The 22,768-nt window shown below is 46.9% G+C and overlaps 1 protein-coding gene across 1 annotated transcript in view; it reads left to right on the forward strand.

The window, feature by feature from the left end:
- The window catches only part of LOC125943228 (glutamate-gated chloride channel subunit beta-like), a 102,294-nt gene that overhangs the window by 6,651 nt on the left and 72,875 nt on the right, over positions 1–22,768 (forward strand). The window contains exon 3 of the mRNA XM_049661935.1: positions 6,705–6,976. Within this exon, the coding sequence (XP_049517892.1) occupies positions 6,705–6,976 (272 nt within the window). The remainder of the gene's footprint in view (positions 1–6,704; positions 6,977–22,768) is intronic.

Genomic DNA, 22,768 nt, shown 5'->3' on the forward strand with positions numbered 1-22,768 from the left:
TATGACGCAATTGAGACGCAGAGAAATCAGTGCAGTTCGGTGTCAGTATCTTGCGACGTACCAGTTACCATAGATGACCACGAAGTCACGGCGTTGATCGACACGGGTGCGGATACGTCTGTTATGAGCCAGAATCTCGCGCGTATACTGAACAAAGTTTCGACGCAATGGGCCGGAACTCAGATTCGTACTGCAGGAGGGCACCTCATAACTCCAATGGGCCGGTGCACGGCACGAGTCAACATTCGCGGTTTCACGTACATCGGCGACTTCGTCATTCTTCCTGAATGTTCAAAGGACCTTATACTCGGCATGGATTTCCTTCAGGCGAATGGTGCCATCATCGACCTGCAAGAGTCTAGAGTCAGCTTTGCTACTACACAAGCCATAGCGAACAGTAATGACACCGACCGTGACATCGCGCTTCACGTTGCCGACGATCACGTCACGTTGCCACCCAAGAGCAGCGTGCTTACCCTTGTCCGATGCGACATGGAGGACGACGCCGAAGGAATTGCTGAGGCAAACATCCCCCTGCTTCTTGAGCGCCACATTTGCATAGCTAGAGGGCTTCTTCAGGTGCGAAACAGATGTTCAGTCGTGTTGCTAACAAACTTTAGCAACGAGTATCGGCATGTACCACGAGGAACGACAGTCGCATTTCTTCGCGAAATCATTGATGTTACTGACATTGGCACAATGGAAATCGCATCATCTCAACAATCTGAGTTACCCAGCCTAAAAGAAAGGATTCACGTTAACGCTGCTCTGCCAGACCATCAGAAAGACCGTCTACTGAGTCTCGTGAATGAATTTGCCGAGTGTTTTTCAACGTCGTCCAAAGTACGGCGCACGTCCATCACAAAGCACCGCATTATTACGGACGAATCCGCACGTCCTGTTCGCCAGCATCCTTACAGAGTGTCGCCAGTGGAAAGGGAAGCGATCAAGCAGCAGGTGAAAGAGATGCTCCAAGACGACGTGATCCAACCGTCCACAAGCCCGTGGGCCTCCCCTGTAGTGTTAGTCAGAAAGAAAGACAACACACTACGTTTCTGCGTAGATTACAGAAAGTTGAACCGTGTCACCAAGCGCGATGTTTATCCATTGCCACGCATCGACGACGCATTGGATCGTCTACAATATGCCAAGTTTTTTTTCTTCGTTGGATCTTAAATCCGGGTATTGGCAAATCGAAGTTGATGAACAGGATTGTGAAAAAACAGCGTTTGTGACACCTGACGGGCTTTATGAGTTCAAAGTTCTCCCTTTCGGTCTCTGTTCCGCACCTGCCACCTTTCAGCGGATGATGGATACCGTGCTTGCTGAACTCAAATGGCAAACCTGCCTCGTGTACTTGGATGACGTCGTCGTGTTTTCGAGCACGTTTGACGAACATCTCGCACGACTCGAGAGCGTCCTCGCTGCGATACGTACTGCCGACCTCACCATCAAGCCTGAGAAATGCTACTTCGGGTTCCAAAAGCTCAAATTTCTTGGCCATGTCGTTGGTCCTAAAGGCGTCCGACCAGACCCCAACAAGTTAGCTGCCGTCGCCGAGTTTTCACCACCAGCAATTTTCACCACCACCAGCAATTAGGTTCAGCAATTCTCGAGAATCCCTCGACGAAGCGTCTATAATAGGCGCACAAACAAAGGAAGCGTTGCACAGCCTTCTTGTCTAGAAGGCTGTGCAACGCTTCCTTGGTTTGTGCGCCTATTATAGACGCTTCGTCGAGGGATTCTCGAGAATTGCTGAACCTCTGACCCGACTTACACGCGATGATGTGCCTTTCATTTGGGCGGACGAGCAGCAGCAGTCGTTCAATGAACTGCGTGAGCGTTTGCAAGCTGCCCCAATACTTGCTCATTTCAACGAAAACGCAGACACAGAAATCCATACTGACGCCAGCAATGCGGGTCTCGGTGCAGTTCTTGTGCAATGGCAAGATGGTGCGGAACGCACCATTGCTTATGCAAGCCGCAGTCTCACCAAGGCTGAGAAAAACTACTCAACCACTGAAAAAGAATGCTAAGCGGTTGTGTGGGCAATTAGTAAATTCCGACCCTACTTGTACGGTAGACCCTTTAAGGCTGTCAGCGATCACCACGCCCTGTGCTGGCTTGCCAACCTCAAGGATCCTTCAGGCAGACTAGCCCGTTGGAGCCTACGCTTACAAGAGTACGACATAACCGTTGTCTACCGATCTGGAAGAAAGCACAGTGACGCTGACTGTTTGTCACGCGCACCGCTCCCTACGACATCATCGGACCCTGACTATGACTTGCCATTTGTCGGCGTTGTAAAGATGGCTGTCGCACCAGTGCACTGACCCTGAGCTGCTGCCGCTTCTCGAGCACCTTCAAGGAGTTGAAGGTGTTTTACCACGCTCGCGCTTGCGCTGCTTATCATCGTACTGTTTGCGCAACAACGTCCTTTATAGGAAAAACTGCGGAAGCGGTCCAAATACGTACCTCCTTGTCGTGCCGTCGGCGCTGCGCCAAGACATTTTGCAAGCCTGCCATGATGAGCCATGCGCGGGACACCTGGGATTCACTAAGACATTAGCAAGGATACGACAAAAGTATTACTGGCCCCGGCTTTTTGCTTCTGTGCAATGGTACGTAAAGACCTGCCGCGATTGTCAGCGTCTCAAGAAACCGCCCTTTAAACCGGCTGGCTTTCTCCACCCTGTGGACCCTCCTCAAGCACCGTTCCAACAAATAGGAATGGATCTACTTGGGCCATTCCCAGTGACCTCTTCGCGCAACAGATGGATAGTCGTCGCTACCGACTACTTAACCCGGTATGCCGAAACCGAAGCTATTCCGCAAGCCAACTCGTATGAAGTGGCCAAGTTCTTCGTCCACCACATCGTCCTACGACATGGTGCACCGTCTGTTCTCATCACAGATCACGGTACAGCATTTACAGCCGAATTTATGCAGGACGTTCTCCAGCTGACCCATACTTCTCACCGCAAGAGCACTGCCTATCACCCTCAAACCAATGGATTAACGGAACGTCTGAACAGAACGCTGGCTGATATGCTCTCCATGTATGTCGACGTAGAGCACAAGATGTGGGACGAGATTTTGCCCTATGTGACCTTTGCGTATAATACTGCTGTACAGGAGACTACACAGTTTACGCCGTTCGAACTTGTATACGGGCGCCACGTCACCTCAACACTGGACGCCATGCTACCTGTGTCTGATAATAGCCCGACCAGCGAAAACGTGGAAGAGTTTGTGGAAAGAGCCGAAGAAGCTCGCCAGCTTGCTCGGCATCGTATCCGGAGCCAACAACGTACTGACACCCTTCGATACAACCAGGGTCGACGCGACGTTCATTACAATACCGGCGACTGCGTGTGGGTCTGGACGCCCATCCGTCGCCGTGGACTCTCAGAAAAGTTGCTCCGCCGGTATTTCGGTCCCTACAAGGTTACACGCCGCCTCAGTGACGTAACCTACTTAGTCGTCCCCTGCAGTTCCGACCCCGGTTCGCTCCGTCGTCGTCCTCACGCTGAAGTTGTTCATGTAGTGCGCATGAAACCATACTATGCGCGTACGTGAACGCCAAGATGCACCTGAGGACCTCCATTTATTATCGTGGCTGAAAGAACTTTTTGACGCGACCGAGACGGTCGCTTTTCGGACGGGGGGCAATTGACACAATGATGTGGGGCGCCCGCACCGCGGGATGGCGCGCGCAAAGGTCGGCGCCATGAAAGACGACGAAGCGCGTAGGCTGCACGCTCTTCTTCTGGTCCGCCATTAAAGAGAAGCGTCTGTTTTTTCAAGTCTCCGTCTACGATCTACGTTACAATATATATATATATATATATATATATATAATGCCACCTGGTGTTTTTAGCCCGCAAACAATCATCATTGGGTGCCCAGCAAGAACAGAGAAGACGACGAAGTCGAAGATCCCGAGCCAGCTGGAGAACCACAATTATATTATTATTATTATTATTATTATTATTATTATTATTATTATTATTATTATTCAAATCTACGTATTTCCTTTGCTGTATTTAATTTATTATTAAATTCATATTACTATTCCTATTCAGGCAAGGCGTACTAACTTAGTATAGACTACTTAATTCTATTATTATTGCTTTATTTCTCATTTTCAATTAGTCATTTATTTTTATTCTTATACTTATGTATTTATAAATTATTTATTTTAGATTTCTATCATAATACCACCCGGTTCGTGGCCTATCCCCCTCAGTGGGTTGTGCCAAGTGGTGAGGCATCATCATCATCATCTTCTTCTTCGTGTCTGGCATTCTTCGTGTCTGGCTGCTCGTACTGTTGCTTGCGCTTGCCTTAGCGCGTGACAAACTGGTGGAGGTGCGGGGTAATCTAATCTATGCACCAAACCCCTCCGAGCAGCAGGAGCTCCAGTCCCGTACCGGTGGTTACGCCTGTACACCGCGCCAGCAGAAGGATCCGTGGACAAGCCCCTGAGTTTGGACTCCTCCCAGAGACAATGGCAGCTCCGACCATTCCAACCGGTATGGAAGGCAGTACGCCGATTCATTGTACGCTAATCCATCCGCGAACGCCGAATCCCTTCCACGGTGCCATGCATGAGGATGTTGAAGATTGGCTGGTGCACTATGAACGTGTTGCCTCGTTCAACAAGTGGCACGACGCAGACAAACTGAAAAACGTATATTTCAGCCTCAACGATGGCGCACGTGTTTGATATGAGAACCGTGCAGATACCCTAACTTCATGGGAAGAATTCAAACGCCGTCTTTTTGAGACGTATGCGAGCCCTGATCGCCGAGAACGAGCTGAGCGTGATCTCCATTCCCATATACAAATGCCGAACGAAGGTGTCGCAATGTATGTCGAGGACATGACGCGTCTCTTTCGACGAGCCGACCCCAGCATGTCGGAAGAAAACAAGGTGCGGTACCTGATGCGCGGAGTGAAAGAGCAGCTGTTCGGCGCTCTCGTGCGCAATCCTCCCAAGACTGTGTCAGAATTTCTTTCCGAGGCCGTCACCATGGAACAGACTCTTCGGCAGCTGACACCATCATACGAACGCCAAGTGAACGCTGCCTCACCTACGGACTTCTTCGGAGCTCTCGGGGGCCACGTCGATTTCTTTCGAGAGCTCATCCGTTCCGTAATCCGCGAAGAACTTCAGAAACTTTCGATACCTTCACAGCCGTCGCTCAGCTCTTTGTCCAGCGTTGTCCGTGACGAAGTCCAGCATGCGGTAAGAGAACCACCCTTCAACACAGAAGCTCAACCGGTAAGCATATTTTCGCAAGCATTGCGGCAACCCGCCCCACCTTCCTCCCCGTTTCGCACCGCAGTCCCGGCCATACTACAGCCCGACCAAGCGGCATCGTATTACCACGACAACCGAAAGGCCCCAAGAAAATCAGACGTGTGGCGGGCACCTGATCGTCGTCCCCTTTGCTTTCACTGTGGCGAAGCTGGGCATGTCTACCGACAGTGCTCCGATCGAGAGCTCGGACTACGCGGATTCCCAGCAAACTCGCCGCGACCTAGGTTCGGCCAGCGTCCTCCTGCAATTGAAGAATACGTTGCCCAGCAGCGCGGATACTCATCAGCTAGACACCAGTCATGATCCCCTTCGCCGCGGCGATTTTCTCCGACTCACCGTACGTATTCGAGCGTGGTGCAGGGTCGGTCGCCCAGCCCACGCCGGGAAAACTAACCACAGCGGCCTTCGGGGGCGAGGCCGCTCAGTCTGGACGTACTCCAGGACCCCTGCTGACGCGTACGTGGACCGACGATACATCGACCACGACAGTACCTGCTGATTACGGAAAAAAAATTTCCTTGGACATTCCTGTATTGCTCGACGGTCGTGAATTGACTGCTTTAGTGGACACTGGAGCGGATTATTCAATAATCAGCGAAAAACTGGTCACCATTCTAAAGAAAGTGACGACGCCTTGGAATCGAACGCCAGTATCGAACGATATATATACATATAATATATATATATATATATATATATATATATATATATATATTTGAGCCATGTATTATAACCACTGCAAAAAGAAAGTTGCATTTTATACAGTTCATTACAAAATGAATCGCAAGAGGAAAGATTGCTGCGAGAGTAGAGGCCATTCCTACTTAACGTCGACGTGGGAAAGCGCAAGCTCAACGCAAAGGTTAAGCATCGTAGCCACTCGAATAGCGTCAGAATCATCTAAAGAGGGCGGCTGAAGCTCAGATTTAGGTCACTGAGCAACACGTGATTAGCATACATCCATACATCGTGCTCTGGCATAGTGCGACCGCATTTGAAGATTTCATTAGTCAAATTTTGCACTCCTCGCAAAGTGCTTAGCACAAAAATGCTTGTGCGCGACCAGGATTATTTTGCGCATCAGCTAGTCGCCGTATCAATCCATTGTGGCAGACTACACTGGTTATGACAAGTTACTTCTCGTTCGCGCCGAAAGTTGTTATTCCTAATAGCAAATAACAAAAGGAGAGGTTGTATTTGGTATCATTTTACCTCCTCGCATGGGAACGCTCCCTCGAGCCGCAGTATGACATGCGACCGCCGCATTGAGGTGTGAAATGATGTTCACTGATTAACCTCCTCGAATTACACGATGTCGTGCGCAACAACCGGGCCGATGGCTTACCTCACGGCTTCCACTTTTTGCATGCGCGTGCAGGTTTTGGACCTCGACATGGTCTTTCAACAGCGGTGGGCTATGACGCAGCCCGTGTGCAAAAATCTGCACGAATATTTCGGGCAGCTGCCGACCGACGATGAATCTCCTGAACCAGCTTACAGGTGCCGCCGACTGTTCGCCACCGTCTTCTGGCTGCCAGACACGTACTTCCCGGACGCCAGTAGCGCGAATGTACTATCCGACCCTTTCTCGGAGAAGAGCCTTTGCCTCTTTGCAGACTGGGAACACTGCTACTTCAAGTACATCCAGAGGTAAGACTTAACTCTGAAATGGGATAAGGATTGTAAAGACTGATACATGAATTGCCTCGAAAACAGACATCCTTAAAAGCCCACCAAAAACTCGTATTTGTGGTCAAGTCAGCTCTAAGCGAACCCTATTCTGCGTGGTTTCAATGGGGAAATTAGCTATACATGAGACGGGCATTGTTAATTCTATAAATATTAGATAAGAAAGTCAGTAGGATGAAACACAAAATTTTGCGTTCACCTATTTCGGCACAAAAAAAATCTTTATCGCGCCACTACTAGTTGAAGCCAGATGACTGAGACGAGTTGTGGGTTGGAGCTGAACGTGCTTACATATTGTGGGGCCCACGACAAGAAGTGGCGCGCCGAATAAAGTGGGTAACACAAGAACGAAATTGGGTGGCCTTCACATATTTATCAGGCTTTATACACGAACCCTATGAAAGTGAGTAGAGTTGGCTTGATGGGATGAGATTTGCTTTTCGTACTGATGTTAACTCCTGGCGGTCGGCCGGAGTGAGTGTAGTATCTGAATTATTAGGCTGAAATATTAGAGCTCGACTCACCCCGACGCCTAGCGAGATACAACAAAACGCACGAGGGACAGGTCGGTGGTTTACAACCAGCAACAAAGCACCGTGTAAGCTGCTCGCACGCTCTGTTATATTATTTTGACGCCGGCTGTTGCTGCGATCTCATCACGCTGGGGATGATTCCACGCAAAGTCTGATCAGTCGGTCTGTGAGAGCCTGACTTCCGACTTCAACCGCCCAACTTAGGTTCATGTGAACGAACACACAGAAGGCAAATGGGTATCACGGTGCCTTTTGCGTCCCTTGTCGGCGCTGTCGAAATGTGCCACCGCAAGCAGAGTTGCAGAGTGGGGCCCTCCATTTCATTACCACTAAATTCCCGAGAAATGAAATCCCCATTATAAGCTCCTGGGAATGGTGAGAATAGGATCACTCCCACTCCTGGAGTGGTTCAGCTGCACCATTCCATTCTTTAATTTTATTAAATGAAACGCTTTCTCTATAATTCTTTACTATACTTGAGTTACCTTCCGTGTCTCGTAACTAAAAACATTATTGAAGTGTTAATCATGTTACAAATAATGTGATGGTAATAACTCTGATGGTAGAGCACATGCCTGCTCAATACAGCATCAATACATAAGAGACTTTCGCAAATCAGTTTTGCGAAATACCGTAAGGTGGAGATAGGTACATGAAAGGAAAAATTGTTATCCACCCTAATCTAGCAAGAAGCTACAAAGGAAGTCCATACGGGTTTCTCGGAAAGTAAGCTTCGCAGTAGAGGACAAGGACGCATTTTTCCTCAATTGGCGAAACTTTCTGAAACCCGAATGGATTTCCTTTGTAGGTTCGGGCTGCATTCGGGCGGATGACAATTTTCACCTTCATAAGGAGCCCTATGTCACCAACACATAAGATGTGCGCTCAAGACGATTACACGTGTAACAGGACTGACAAAGAAATACATAAAACTTTATTACATACATGTTCGCGTCTTGCTTGTCAAATATCGTCAACAATCAAGGTAGATGCGTGGCTTGGAATTCCCGAATATGTGCTGTCATTGCAAAATATGCCCCATTTCAAAAAATGTCCAATCATCCGAAACCCATTCGTGTAAAGCAAAGTAGAAAATAATCTTACGCTGTTGTGTATGTTGTGTATGTAAAGTATGTGACGCATCCAGCGGGAATATTTTGTCACTTTGGGGACTATCATAAAACCGCAACGCATTGATATGTTTTGCTAGGCTATCTTTTTTTTACATCTACTGGTATAATTAGGGGCACCTTTTTTTCCAGGATGCCTTTATGAACACCTTGTTATTGTGCTTTCGGGATACTCGACAGCGTGCCAAAAATATGACGTGCATTGCAAATCACCATAGACCATCGTGCGGCTTACAACCGTCTAAGACGTCGTTTTTGGCCTTCAACCTTGTGCCCTAGGTCAAGTGTGCTCTTGCTAAACCGAATCATGTTTCTTGACAACTATAAATTGCTGTTGTAAAATACACTTCATTCTTGTGACGCAGAAAGGTGTCCATGACTTCAGAAGTGTGGAATGTGCAGCGTACATTGTTGTTTATAATTAGTGCGGCAGAGGTAGCCACTTACGGGTAGATACTGAAAGAGCTGGTAGAAGAAATACAATGCATTGGCCAAGTCTAGTTTAGTCTAAATTGCAAATTTACCGATTAGACTGACTTGCTGAAAATTAGCAGTTACCGTTTGCTGAAATATGCATTTTCCCATTCCATTCCAACTCCATTCCAGAGTCTCGGGCTCCCATTTCATTCCATATGTCCGACTAGTGCCATCATTACATTCCCATTCAATTCCGGCTGTTTAAAAATACGGAATTATTCTGGAATCAATTCAACTGCGGGATTGCCACTCCGCCACTCTCATTGCATGCGCGCGATATTTAATAGCCGGCAAGAAGCGATACTTTGAGCTGTCGAGGAGGTCTATCTGCTTCCATTGCTTTCGACCGGAAATACTTGTGACGGCAGTCAAATGACGTGAAATCTCGATACTACTGTTACATGTTTTTGTTACATGCGGTTTTAGCAATGACCACTTACTGACAGAAACGAAGACGCTTCACGTCAAAAAAAAACTCCATAAATCTATGGTAGCGCACTCATTTAAGAAACATGTCACCCCAATAATCAAGGCAATAAAAAGCCCGCCGTATATAGTTTGTTTCCTTACCAAACCCGCTGTGGTTGCTCAGTGGTTATGGTGTTGGGCTGCTGAGCACATGGTCGCGGGATCGAATCCCGGCCACAGCGGCCGCATTTCGATGGGGGCGAAATGCATAAAACACCCGTGTACTTAGATTTAGGTGCATGTTAAAGAACCCCAGGTGGTCCAAATTTATCCGGAGTTGCCCACTACGGCATGCCTCATAATCAGATAGTGTTTTTTTTTCACGTAAAACCACATAATTTAATATTTGCTTCCATACCAACCTTTAATTTTATCAGCTGTGGCGTATTCCCGGCAAGACAACCGCGCTAACGATAGGGAATCGTGTATTCCATCTTTAGGTAACAGAATTGACCCGGTCAATGCAGAGAAATTTCCATAGAGCAGATAGGGATGAAGTTTAGTTTCTTTCATGAGGGCCTCCTGGGTGCAGAGGCAAACGCATCAAGCCTGTGACTTTTCGTTTCATTTCTTCCTTTGACTTATTTATTCAATTCGCCAGTACTTATAAAGAATTAGAGTGTATAATTTAATTGACGGCATCAGTACCATGAGGTGCGTATATTTGCGTAGGAAATCACAGAGTTTTAATTTTGCAGCAACATAACATAATAAATTCTATACACAGCACAAAACTTATCTAGCAAAGTCAAGCTAGGGCGTGAGAGCTACCCGGATACTCAGATGGGCACGTCAAATATCTTGTGTATTAATCTTTCTTACTTTACGAGCCTTTTTAACCATTTATTTAGTATATTGATACTTTTTTAGAAGTTGACATTAACCGGAGCGAAACTTTAATGGTGACCGACCAACTTCTTATAGTATGAGGCTGTTTGTCTTGAGGCCCTTCGAACTACCTCTTTGCTGGCATATCGAACCGCACCCGGCTGACCGGGTTTCGTCCGCTACGCTCGCGCACACAGCCAAGCTTGCTATGAAAATAAATGGGCTTTCAACTGCAAAAATTTGCTAGGATTTCTTACTTTATGACCCTAACGATACTTGCTTCCGAATAGATAAGCTAAGAGAGTGTTGGTGAGCACGAGTGAATTTCTGTTCTATTAAAACAGGCAGCATCAGTCTTTGTTGTATACTACGTGCAGACGGAAGTGCAATTTTCTCTCGCGCGTAATCTGGGCGCAATGGTTTCACAAGTGCCTGCAGCTGGCAGTGCGCAAGCTAATCGCTCTTGCCTAGAGCTATCGTCCATGCCCATGTCTTTAAATTATTGAGCAGCAATGGTGCAGACAATCTGAAGAATGCAGTGTTATTGCTGGCCTAAGAAGACTGATGTAATTATTTTATAATCACAGCAGCCTTAGTCGCGATTAGCCATTCGAAGGCGACTAAAATGAGGACTTCACAGACGACCTTCGACTCAAAGGAATCACAATGCAGCATTTGATTTATTAGAAATCGTTCTATTGGTTAGAAATCTTTGAAAATCACCTATCTTCCTCGCTTAAGCTGCAGTCTTCAACAACAGTCACCTCGGCTGCCGCCGGCATGCAGTGTGGCTTACGTCAAACTGTAAAAAATAACAACGGTTCTCGAGCGGTTCTCTAGCGCTTCACGTGCAGCACTTCCACCTTGACTAAGGCTTGGTACAATTGAGTAGCTGGGGATTAGTGCAGAAGACCCAAGCGCTAAATCGACAGATGACTACGTATTATAGTGAGATTGCAATACGTAGGCTCCGGAGAGATGACGACTACTTTTTTGCTGAGTCGTCTACACTCCGAACCCATATTTTGCAAAGTCAATTTTGCAAGTCATCCTTATTTCACCAAACTCTAACCTTCACTCAGAACTTTCTTTTGCTCAGTCACTCTCACGTGCAGCCTCAAATCTCACATATATTTTTTGCAAGTCAACCGCTTGATTCACTCTTGATTGACACTATCACCGCTTGGTTCACCTTCATTCACTCTATCCATCTCGGATTTACTTCCATCACACTTGGTTTGCTCTATTACTCCAAAATTCCAATTTTTATCATCACATTATTCAACTTAATTCAGTCTTAATTCACTCTCATTTACTCTTCATTATCTTAGCTCATTCTATCTCATCATTACCTTTCGTTTGACTCCTATCACCCAGTTAAACCTCTTTATTTCACCATCAATTCACTCATAATTCACCTTATTCACCTCTCTGTATACCAATTTTTATCATCATTACTATCATTACCCATTACTATGAATAATTCGCGGTGCTTGGCCATTTTTAAGGGCTTCCGACCCATTTTCCCGCTTTGTAATACTAATTGTTATAACTAATTTAATGACTATCATGATCCTATATCGATATTTATATTCCTCATACCTATCGATTGGTATTAATGTTATGGGTTTTGTAATCATCTTATTGATTTATCAATTTCTTGTACATATCTTTTACCGACTTTCTGTCCGATTTCTGGCTCCACTTTTTCAAGGTCACCTCAAAACGAGACATATAAGACTTTCACCTTAAAACTGATATTATATTATTATGCCAGGTTGTGCAGGCACTTCCACAGATAGAGCGAACACGCCAACGCATAGTGTAGTGCATGTAAGGAGCCCAAATGCAAGCGCTGTTTTAAAACAGCGCTTGCATGTAGGCTCCCTAGGTTCATGCTCTGCACAGCGCCATGTAATGGAAGCGGTGAAGACCGAGGGCATGCTTCGAAACGGCGCTGGGGCGGCAAATGCCGCACGTCGTCTGCTCGCAAACCACCCCTTTGCTTCGCCTGCGCACGGAGGGCGGCCGTTTGGCTGGGCGAGCGCACACTTGAGCCGCAGTTGGGATGAACGCGATTTAAAGGAGAAAAAATTGGCCGAGGTTTTAACTGTTGTAAATTTAGTTCTCACGAGCGAAATGTCTGTTGGTTTGGTTTTCAAGGACTAGGCACACAGTGTTTCATTACTGCGCGCTTCCACGTTCTGTAAGCTTCTCAATAACGTGCTATCTGGCCTCCCTTTGCTCCGGTGTTTCAGCAGCCAACTTTGCCTCTGCTTGAGATTTCGCAGCATGCAGCATACCTATATCTACTTTATTATTAGATACAGATTGTCGCTTGTGCTGAAGCGCAGGCACAGATGACGCAGCCGGCGCGCCATCCATGGCGAGACTGAGACATAGAGTAAAATATACAAGGATAAGAGAGGGCACTTCCATAGGCCCTTGCGGCCGATTTTGGTTCGCAGCGCACCCAGCGGGTGCGTGGAATCTACACAGAGTCAGAGATTAAGACCGCAGTAAAACCAATCTCGAAGGCTATCCTCTGGTAGAATAATTACACGGCCTCCAAGACCGCTTCCGTTCGAGTGCTCGTCCCGGAGGCTATATTTCGATTTTTTTAACGCGTTGCTTGCATGCATCGAGTAGCTTCGTGTAGGATGTACCGCCAGAGCAGCAAGCACACGATGCCACTGCGTGTTTCTGCAGACATTTTAAGTAAACATGACAAGTGTTGGAAGAGAGGAAACATTTTATTTTCAAGTCATATTCTCAGTAAGCACATGCACACTTTTTTTCGTAACGTTCGATGAACGCAAGCACTGCAAAGTGCAAGACATGCCAATACAGGTGCCATATGTTGAGAATGAATTTCACAAAAGGAATAAACAGGCGATGTTATGAAAAACCCCACAGAACAGTAAAACTGCAGAAGACAGCATTAGCATTACAGAGGAAAACAACGCTCGTCCTTTGAAGCCTAACATTTCGTATTAATGGGTAGTTTCGGGCTGCATTGCAAACAAGGAATGAAGGCTGCTCACTGCAATTGTCAGCCAACCACGCTCTCTCACGGTCCTGCCGTTGTTACTGCACCACGCAACACAGCAGTAATTCCCGTAGTACTTGACTACGGACGGCATGACCTGAAAAAAAAAGTATTGGTTATATCTTCTCTCCCGCCTTCGCACAAATTTTCACCTACGCACTTCAGATCGCCCTTTCGCGAAAAGCGTCACGTGCAATTGTCGCAGCTAAAAAAAGCAACCTTCAGTGTCATGCATGCGCTACTGAGGCAGGAGTGTCTATTCAGAATACGTCGTAGCCACATCTTACAAACATTCTTCTGAATTCGCAAGTTCTCTCTATTTGCGCTCGTAGCAAAGGCGTCAAGCAATCTGCGCAAGCCACGAATAACGATCCTAAGCATAACTGCGTTCTTGCACACAATTGCACCACATGCAATAAATTCAGACTACGCATACCGGCCTGTGCTGACTCACTTTCTCGCGCCAAGAAACGATTTTCTCGCAAACGTGCTGCGCAGCATTCCAAATTCCTGTTTCTTACATAATGTGAAGCAATGCACGAACATCATGCGCGAAGTGAAAAACACAAAAACGTTCTCTGCGCCGAACAGTCCAATGCGACAAATGTCAACTTACGGCTGAAGTGACAAATACATAAGCAATTTGCAAAGTAATGAGGGGAAAAAAGAACGTAATGAAGGCCTTCTTACCAAGCAGCCGCCAAGCAGACAAACGTTCTGGCAGACGAACCCAGGAAAGACCACCCAGACGTTATCGCACATCTTTTGTAGCATCGCCTTGCCTGTTCACAGCATGGCCGATATTTTGTAGCGATGCGTTATGCTTTTTCTATATACTAGTCTTATCATCCACCACTCAAGGTCGATTCACATAGGTCGCGAAGCTTCGGGCGAAAGGCGGTTCAGAACGAATTGTCACCGACATCAGCGTGGTTATGGGAGCAGCGATTGAAGCGCGACTATGTTTGAAAAAAGCGTTTTATAAACAAAGAGAGACACAGTTAGATTCATTCAACGAAAATAAAGTTGCTAATCAATTTTATATACGGATGGCGAGAAAAGAATAGACAATTCGCTTTTACTTGATCATTATCAATAAATGCCTTTTCTCAGCGCACACCGTAAGAGCGCCCACCGATAGCGACGGGCGTTGAAGCCGCTATCACTGGCAATGCAATGCAGCTCTTGAACTATGCAGGAAGGCGCGCTCGTAAAGTTAAACTGTTACAATACGCCCCCCTCAAATGTTGTGTTGTTTTGCTTGCCGACGTTTGTCTGAATTTGGTGACGCGGGTAGTCTCACTGTTTCTTCTTAACCTATTCAGTCAAAAGCAGTAAGTTGCGACCGCCAGATAATTGTTTAATTTAGTTGTTTTCGTGCGACAGCGCTGGCCGACGGGCTTCGTGTCCAACGAAAGGACGAGCACTCTACGCCCAAAGCGCTCGTCGGCCTCCAAAGAAAGTATGTTCTGTGCAGGGATGCGATTTCGACACCCGTATGGCTGACCTTTTCCTGCATCGCTTTCCGCGCTGAAAGCTCGCAACGCCCATGAATTCGCATGGCGGGGCAGTGGCAGGCCTCCGAAAACAAATTTCGCGCCTTTGAGAACAAAATGACGTCACTTCTGTTTTAACGGATATGACGTCACATTATTTTTTCTTTCGTCGGAAGTGTTCCCTCCTCACACAGATGGCGCTAAGCCCCATGAACCACTGTCTTTGGGAGCACACGGTAATACGACAAATGAGGCAGTGCATGGAGACATGGGTTGGGCCTCTTTTGAAGTCAGAGAAGCACAAAGCAAAATTAGTTTTGAAGAAAGGCTCAGGAACATGGATGAAAATAAATGGGCAGCTAAAGTGCACAAGTATCTCTACATGAAAAGCGTGGACACAGAATGGAGGAAGAGGTCAAGGAAGTTGGCAACCAAGTACAGGATAATCGAAACTGTAAATAGACAACCAGGGGTCATCAGAAAGAAAGTGAGAGAAATAGAGACCGTGAATTGGATGCAAAGAATGGAAACGAAAAGGACAATGGAGATTTACAAGAATGAGAAGAAAGAAATTAGAAGGGAAACTCTGTACGATAACACAAAGGGCAGTGCCTTGCTATTTGAGGCTCGAGCCGGTTGCCTAAGGACGAAAACATATCGGAACAAATATTCGGAATTAGATGAGACATGTGTATGCTGCAGTAAAGATCCAGAGACCACTCAGCACATCCTAATGGAATGCGACGGGATCCACCCAGCGAGAACCGTAGGTAACGTGCAACTCCCAGAAGCGCTTGGGTTTAAAGTGGAAGGAAACATAAACAGATCAGCCGTAGAGATCAGCAAGAGACGATTAGAGTACTGGTGGAAAAAAAGTAGGGAAAAGATGGATGCGACCTGATCTCTTAAAATCATAGGCAGCGGTACAAGGTAAATTTTTGAAAAAGAAAAATAATGATAGGTATACAAAAATGCAAGATAAAGAACATGTATAGTATACCTGATTAAATCAAGCAGGCTAGGTGACTATTTGTCGCCGCCCCGTTTCAAAGGGGATCCAATAAATCATCATCATCAATCATCATCACTAGGGTGCCTCGATGCCAGCGCCGCCGTTCAGGGTGGTGCCATCCTTTGACCGCACCCGCGCCGCCGCTTTCTCGCTGCGACGCCATCTTGAGTCAAAGCGAGCGGTTGCGAGTGCTTGGTGCCGGTGCTTAGTTCGAGACACAGTGCGCGCGGATGCTTCGCTGACGCTTCTACTTGCTGGACAGTGTTCAGCCGCATGAATGACAAGCTTGTCAAGCGCATCGAGTCGACATGACGGGCTGTTGTGTTCCCAAGTGCACCGGATCGACGCGTAAAGGGCTTCGTTGTTTAGGCTTCCCCCGGGACCCAGAGCGAAGGAAGAGATGGGAAGCCCTAGTAAAGCGGTACCACTGGAAGGCAACGGATAGCTCCTACATTTGTGAGGTAAGTGTCAAGAAAGTTTATACTATCGCATCGTGTTTTTCATAAATAAGAAAGTATCCTCTGATCCTCGCTCACGTACCTACGTTCGCTCACGAACTAAGCACTGCACCGATGCTGAGTAGCCTATGGTTTGCGAGCGCGCGTCGCATACGCTTTTGCCGTTTTGATCGGCGCAGTCTATGCGAGCAGTACCCTTATTTTAAGAACTGACGAAAATGCTTCGCCGCGAAATAGCCTTACATTAGCTACAAATCGTCATGTAAACCACCTATTTTACTTTTTCACGGGAAGCACACATCGTGTGTCTCTTGTTTCTTTTTTTCCCCCTCAGTTTCTTTTTTCGCTACTGGTTATTTGGGACTAAAGAACACAGTGCTTCTTCTGGGGAGAGCGGCTGTTGTGTACGTGGCAAGCGAAGCATTGTGATTTTCTCTATTCTCAGCAGATATCTTGCGGATCTCAGGTTGTTACGTTATATAGCTGATTTTTAGACGAATATATTTGTAGCGTGGTGCTCGTAAGCCGATGGTCATTCGTGCTCATTCCCGATCGTAGTGGGTACTGTGACGGTCTTTAAATGCCTGTGCACGGTATGCCCAGGTGTAGTAGAGTTACGGGGCATCATGGGACCAAAATGTTTGGGCGCTTTCTGGCATGGTGTCTGTTGTAGCCTGTGCATTTCTTCGAAACGTGTGAAGCGAGGTAATACAGCATTACTTCTGCTAAAACTTATTTTTAAGCACTGTAATGGGTTCTCTAGCTGTATTTACAAGGCAACTTTTCATATCAATAATCACTTTTGTTGTTTTACTTGTACTTAGAAACACTTTGAAGAGGACCCGTACGAGGGAAATATACAGGATGGGCGCCGTCTGTTAAAGTCAACAACCTTACATTATCATGGACTATATTTTCGAAGTGAAAAACATTGCTAATCTGTATTTTACTGTCTTAGTTTCATTTACGGTTTTTGTACGCGATATGTATGCAGTGTTGTTTATTTTTTCAATGTAGTTATCAGTGTTCTAATGGTTATTTATAAAATGTTCTGTACTCGCCGTCGATGTGTTTGGCTGATGCGACGTATTCGATGGTAGCTGATGTATTCTGGCAGGATATCTTGATTAATATTACCCGCGGTTGCGTTTTCTTGTTTGCATTCTTGTTTTCGATTTATATTGTGTGTAATAAGGTTGATGTACTCACTTGAACCCCCCCCCCATGTAATGAATAAATTAAAAAAAACTCTCACTATCCCGAATTGTGTGTCGAGCCTACCTTGCGATTTATTTTAGCTCGTCTTTCAACATAACTTTCAGGCGCCACACAGTACATATAATGTTTCATGTACATATCTCTTTCATGATTGATTGTACTAGACATTATAAGTAAATGTATTTTGTGCATCGTTTGGTTTCTTGTGTGTACTACGCAAGATTGACACAGACAAGTTACGTTACATGTTTCTCTACAGCACTAACTAAACCTTATTTTCACATCGCAGTTATTTGTACACCAGCTTAATCCTGTCAGCACACAGTTTTGTGGGCAAAAAAATCAAAATTGCGCGTAGATATCGTGAAATAATTGCAACGACCGCGAAGAGCACGCGCAACGCAAGGGAAACTAACCGCCGTGCGCGAGTGGCTGGCTACGGTAAAGGAGGCGTGACGTGTAAACCAAAATACAACAGCGAAAAAGAAAAACTTCCACATACAGGGGGTCGCAAACCTTATATACCAAGTATCGAATCGCAAAAAATAGTGCGTATTTCAAACATACACACGGCATGTTAAATGTAAATTGAATTAGGCAACTTGGGGCATGTTGCCGGCGCCATACATTTACGTCTTGGACCTTCGACGAGTTAACGGCTATTGGTTATAAAGATGTGCAGATGCGATATCGATAAAAAATCCTCATCAAGGCAAAGCACTTGGAAGTGTGCCGCGAGTTACACTATTTATGAACGCAAGCGTAGCTGAGTCTCAGCTCGTGTGACTCAATATGGCTGCGCCAGCGGGGTTGTCTCCACCCTGGACGGCGGCGCTGGGCATCGAGGCACCCTATGAACCGCCGATGAACCGCCATGTTTTGAACGTATGGTCTTCTATGGAAGCTTCGCTACCAGGTATATCTATCTACCTTGCACCGCTCACGGCCGGCTGATACCGTTGATAACGTCTACGTCTACAGCCACCGTTACTAGATACTTTGAGGTAATCTAGTAACGTTGGTCTACAGCCACATAGACAAGTAGACGTATAGTGCACTAGAAAAGTTACTACAGTAGATAACTAGTACGCGCGTTCCCTTGGATACAGGGAGGGTTGTATTGCCCTCTAGCGGGCGGCATGAAGCTGCGTAGCTCGACCGCTTTTAGGCTGGAGCAGCCACTCTTGTAATCCGTATGTTACTCTATGACTGAGCGACCAAGCTCCGCCGAAGCAGCCGTTAAACTATCGCCTAGTCACGTGGTACCGCAGCGGCGAGGCTCCGAGCTAGAGGGACCTAGAATAATAGGGGAGTGTTCCAAGCGCCTGCTCCGGCGAGGGCCTTTTTCTGTGAACTGCTGCTCCGCGCCACTGCGGCTGCGGACCTGTGGGCTTTTCGCGCCTGCGAAGCGCGCGGGAAGCGCGCTTCCTTCAGCGCGCTTCCTTCGCAGCGCGCTGCGAAGCGCGCGCGCTGTAGTTTTTGCAGCGACAGCTACATTGCGCCAGGTTTCCGCCTCTTCACCGTCGCCGCACTTTGAGCCGTGGCCGCACTATGACGTCACACCACGGCCCTCGATTCTCCAGCAACTCGGATCGTCGCGGTCGCCGCTCCTGCCGTTGGTAAAGTCCCTATATAAGAAAAGTACCGCCATCCTTTGATCAACGCCGCTCCTCTCTCTCCTGTATCTCCGATTGGACGATATATTGTTTTTTTCCGCCTCAGAGCCATGTTGAAAGTCACTCTGCACAGCCGCAGTCACCGGCGGCGGCGGCGGCGCGCACGTGGCCTGAATGCTTCAACGTGGACTTTCTAGGGGCGCCATCGTCGACTTGCGTTCGCAAGCAAAAAGTAAAGAAAAAAACGAGCGCTTTAGGAGAGGAGACAGCGGAGGAAAGAGTATATGGGGGTACTTTTACTATATTGACCCTTTTCGCGGCGATCCCGTGGGCGCTGCCATGTTTGATCACGTGGTGACGCGTCCATTGCTTGCCTCAACTGTCTCCGTTGCCTCCTCGTTTACAATGGAAGTATATGACAACGGCGCGGCTTAGAAAACCTCTGTTTTCGGAGATATCGTAGACGGTGACCAGGTGGACGACACGAAGCTTTGATCACAGCTTCAGAGAACATGCAAAAGCGCTTTCGGAGCTGATTAAGCTATGTCCAAACGGCGCAAGCAGCGTATATGTTGTTTGTTCTAAAAGCGGGGCTAAATATGTATTCCAAGCTATCCAAACATTCCGTTCATGAATTCAGTCAGGGTTAGTGTGTTTTGCTGTTTGTTCATTATACGGCAAATATTTTGAAGCAGTGGCTTGTCAGTTTCTGAATCAGTGAAGTTTCTCTGTGCGGCCACTATCTGATTATTTTCTGCCTAATCGCTCGCGGGTGTGCTCAGTTCCGATAGATTTGTTCTTGCTGCGCACAAGGCTTGAAACGTATACCTGTTTTGTACATTGTAGCAAAAATAGCTTGTAGCAAATATATATTATAGCTAGTAACTCGCTTACTCTTGTGGACCGTCACGAAACATTCAGCTTCGACTATTCGCGCACCATCGGTGTAGTCCGTCATTTATTGTGCATATACAGTGTGTGCCCATTCACTTATTCTTGATACATCGGCGATAAAGTGGGCGTAAGTTTTCCTGCCATTTGGCACAGATGTGTATAGATAACGTGCACGAAACTTACTATGACAGGAAGCGGCGCTACTCCATTTGTCATTGTTTAACCAGTGGTACTCACTCTGGCCGACGTACTGAGGATGAAGCCCTTTCTTTGAAGGTTAGCGATACAAGGCTGGCGGATGAGCAAATTTCTGTATCCTCGAAGAAAGCCGTACATGTCGAAGTGCCGGTAACACGTTCGGACAGTTGCAGCAGTGGTCCGCGAAATTGGCAACACAGATTCATTCAATTCCTTAACATGCCAGTCACTATTTTGCAACCAACTACTGCACACCGCTTCAATTCACATGATTCGATCTAGCATGATTGGAGCACATTGTGTTAGCGAAAACTCAGTTGCATTTCCGACAGCTGATCGCGCAGGAACAAGGTAGAAGCGCTAATGGTTTCGTTTTCGTGCGCGGTCGCTCAGGAGAGGTATGGCGCGCCGCCGTGAGCGCCATCTCGTTTCTCTAAAACAAACTGCTCGGCGAAAAGGGTCAATAGGAATTTTAGCCGTTGGGCGCTCGCCGCGCCCTCTGTGTGACGTCGCACCACGGGCCTCGATTCTCCGGCAACTCGCCTCGTCGCGATCGCCGCGCGGCCACAGCTCCTAACGTGTCTAACTACAAGCGAAGCCTATGCGGAGCCGGGGTCTGTAGCTACTTGACTACGTTTAACCATAGCTAAACCACAGCCAATTTTTGCATTCAGTTTCCACGCAAAGCACTTAAAGTCTATTTAACTTCAACAGTGTGGTGCTGCATGGAGCTTACCCATCTTTGAGCGTTGTCTTTGTGCTTGGGCAGCAAGAGAATGCAAAAACTAACGCATCAACCTCACCAGCGCGGACTACCTCCGGTGCTAAAGTTCGGGAACGGTAATGTGGTAACAGTGCTTGCGTGGAAACGTGCTAAATGAGCCCGCGCAAGAAAAGAACGTAAAAAATGGTATTCTAATGGGTACGCGGGCAATAGCACCATACTTACAAGAATAAGAGTAAAGAAAAAACTAAATTACTCGATCGCGATGTCAAGTGAAATACTTACGCGCGTGCAGTAACCGCTTCGCTTACTACTACGCGCTTTTCACTCACGGTCAGTAGTAGTTTGGAGCCATATGCTTATGTATTTATTCATGAATTTTTTAGCCTCGACAATACTTTATTATGAACAGAGCGCAGTGAGAAGGTGTAAGGGGAAACAAGAGAAGGAGCAGAGACGGCCCTAACGCCGCAATAATGTTGGCCTATTTCGCTTCAGAGATAGCGTACACGAACTATTCTTGCTGTAGGCTATCTCTTCAATACAAACTTCGCGCACGATGTCCCTTAAGGTTCACCGTGAGCAAAGCTTTCTTAAATTCAGACATTCGAAAGAAAAGCCATTCCAGCCAATAGGTAAACAAACAAAAAAAGGTGAACAAATATATATTTTTCTACATTGAAATGAATAGACAGCTACAATGTTTATAGAATTAACTCAGTTTCACAGCTCCGCTCAAAACGAGGGCCGCGTGGCGGTCGCGAGAACAGCGCTGTGATCGAGTCGCGCTACCGGCAGCGCTCTTCCGGTTGCGCGCCTTTTGCGGTGTGGCTCCGTCCCGCGTGGTTGTTTTGTAGCTACGCTTTTGTTGTGTCGTGCAGAAGTTCGTTCGGAGGTTTTAGTATTCCGAGCTCGCGCTGTTCTTCGGAGGTGTGAAGTCTGGATTGTGTCGAGCATGCAATATGCCGACGTGTTTTGCTCCGGGTTGTAAGAGCGGCTACGAGTCGTCTGCTAAGCGCCACTTTTTTTCGCCGCCGAAAGACCCAACCGAGTTCAAGAGGTGGCAAGATGCTCTACACAGGAAAGATAGAAGACTGACGGAGAAATGTGGAGTGCGCGATGTGCACTTTGAGGAGGAAGACGTTCTTAAGCACTACCGTCACGTCGTCAACGGTAAAGAGGTACTGATACCACGTTGAAAATGGGAATTAGCACGAAGCGCTATAGCTCGTTTTTTCCCGACATTGCCAGCGCACATTTCCAAACCATAGGTCCCAGCTGGGGAAACGAAGATCGCCAAGAAAACACGTGGTGCCTTGTGTAAAGGCGAATACGTCAGAAGAAACTTTCGACGCAGCAAGCGATGTGGACCGGCAAAACCGAAGTCGCAGTCATGTTGGCGATGTAGTATTCACCATGGATGACCTAGCTCCGGTACCGTTGCCGTCAGGGCAGTGGGTCTTTGAATTCCTTGATGACAAAGTTGTTGTTGTTGCCTCAAAACATGGCTCGTACCCACGAGGGGGATTGGCCACACTGGATAAAATAAAACATACACCCAACAACGAACAAAAGGGGTAAAGGAGAACAATCAAAATTAAGATTTTGGCAACTCCTTAACAATGATTTTGAGAGGTCCTATACATAAACTA

This window comes from Dermacentor silvarum, chromosome 1, assembly GCF_013339745.2.
Source record: "Dermacentor silvarum isolate Dsil-2018 chromosome 1, BIME_Dsil_1.4, whole genome shotgun sequence".
NCBI lineage: Eukaryota > Metazoa > Arthropoda > Arachnida > Ixodida > Ixodidae > Dermacentor > Dermacentor silvarum.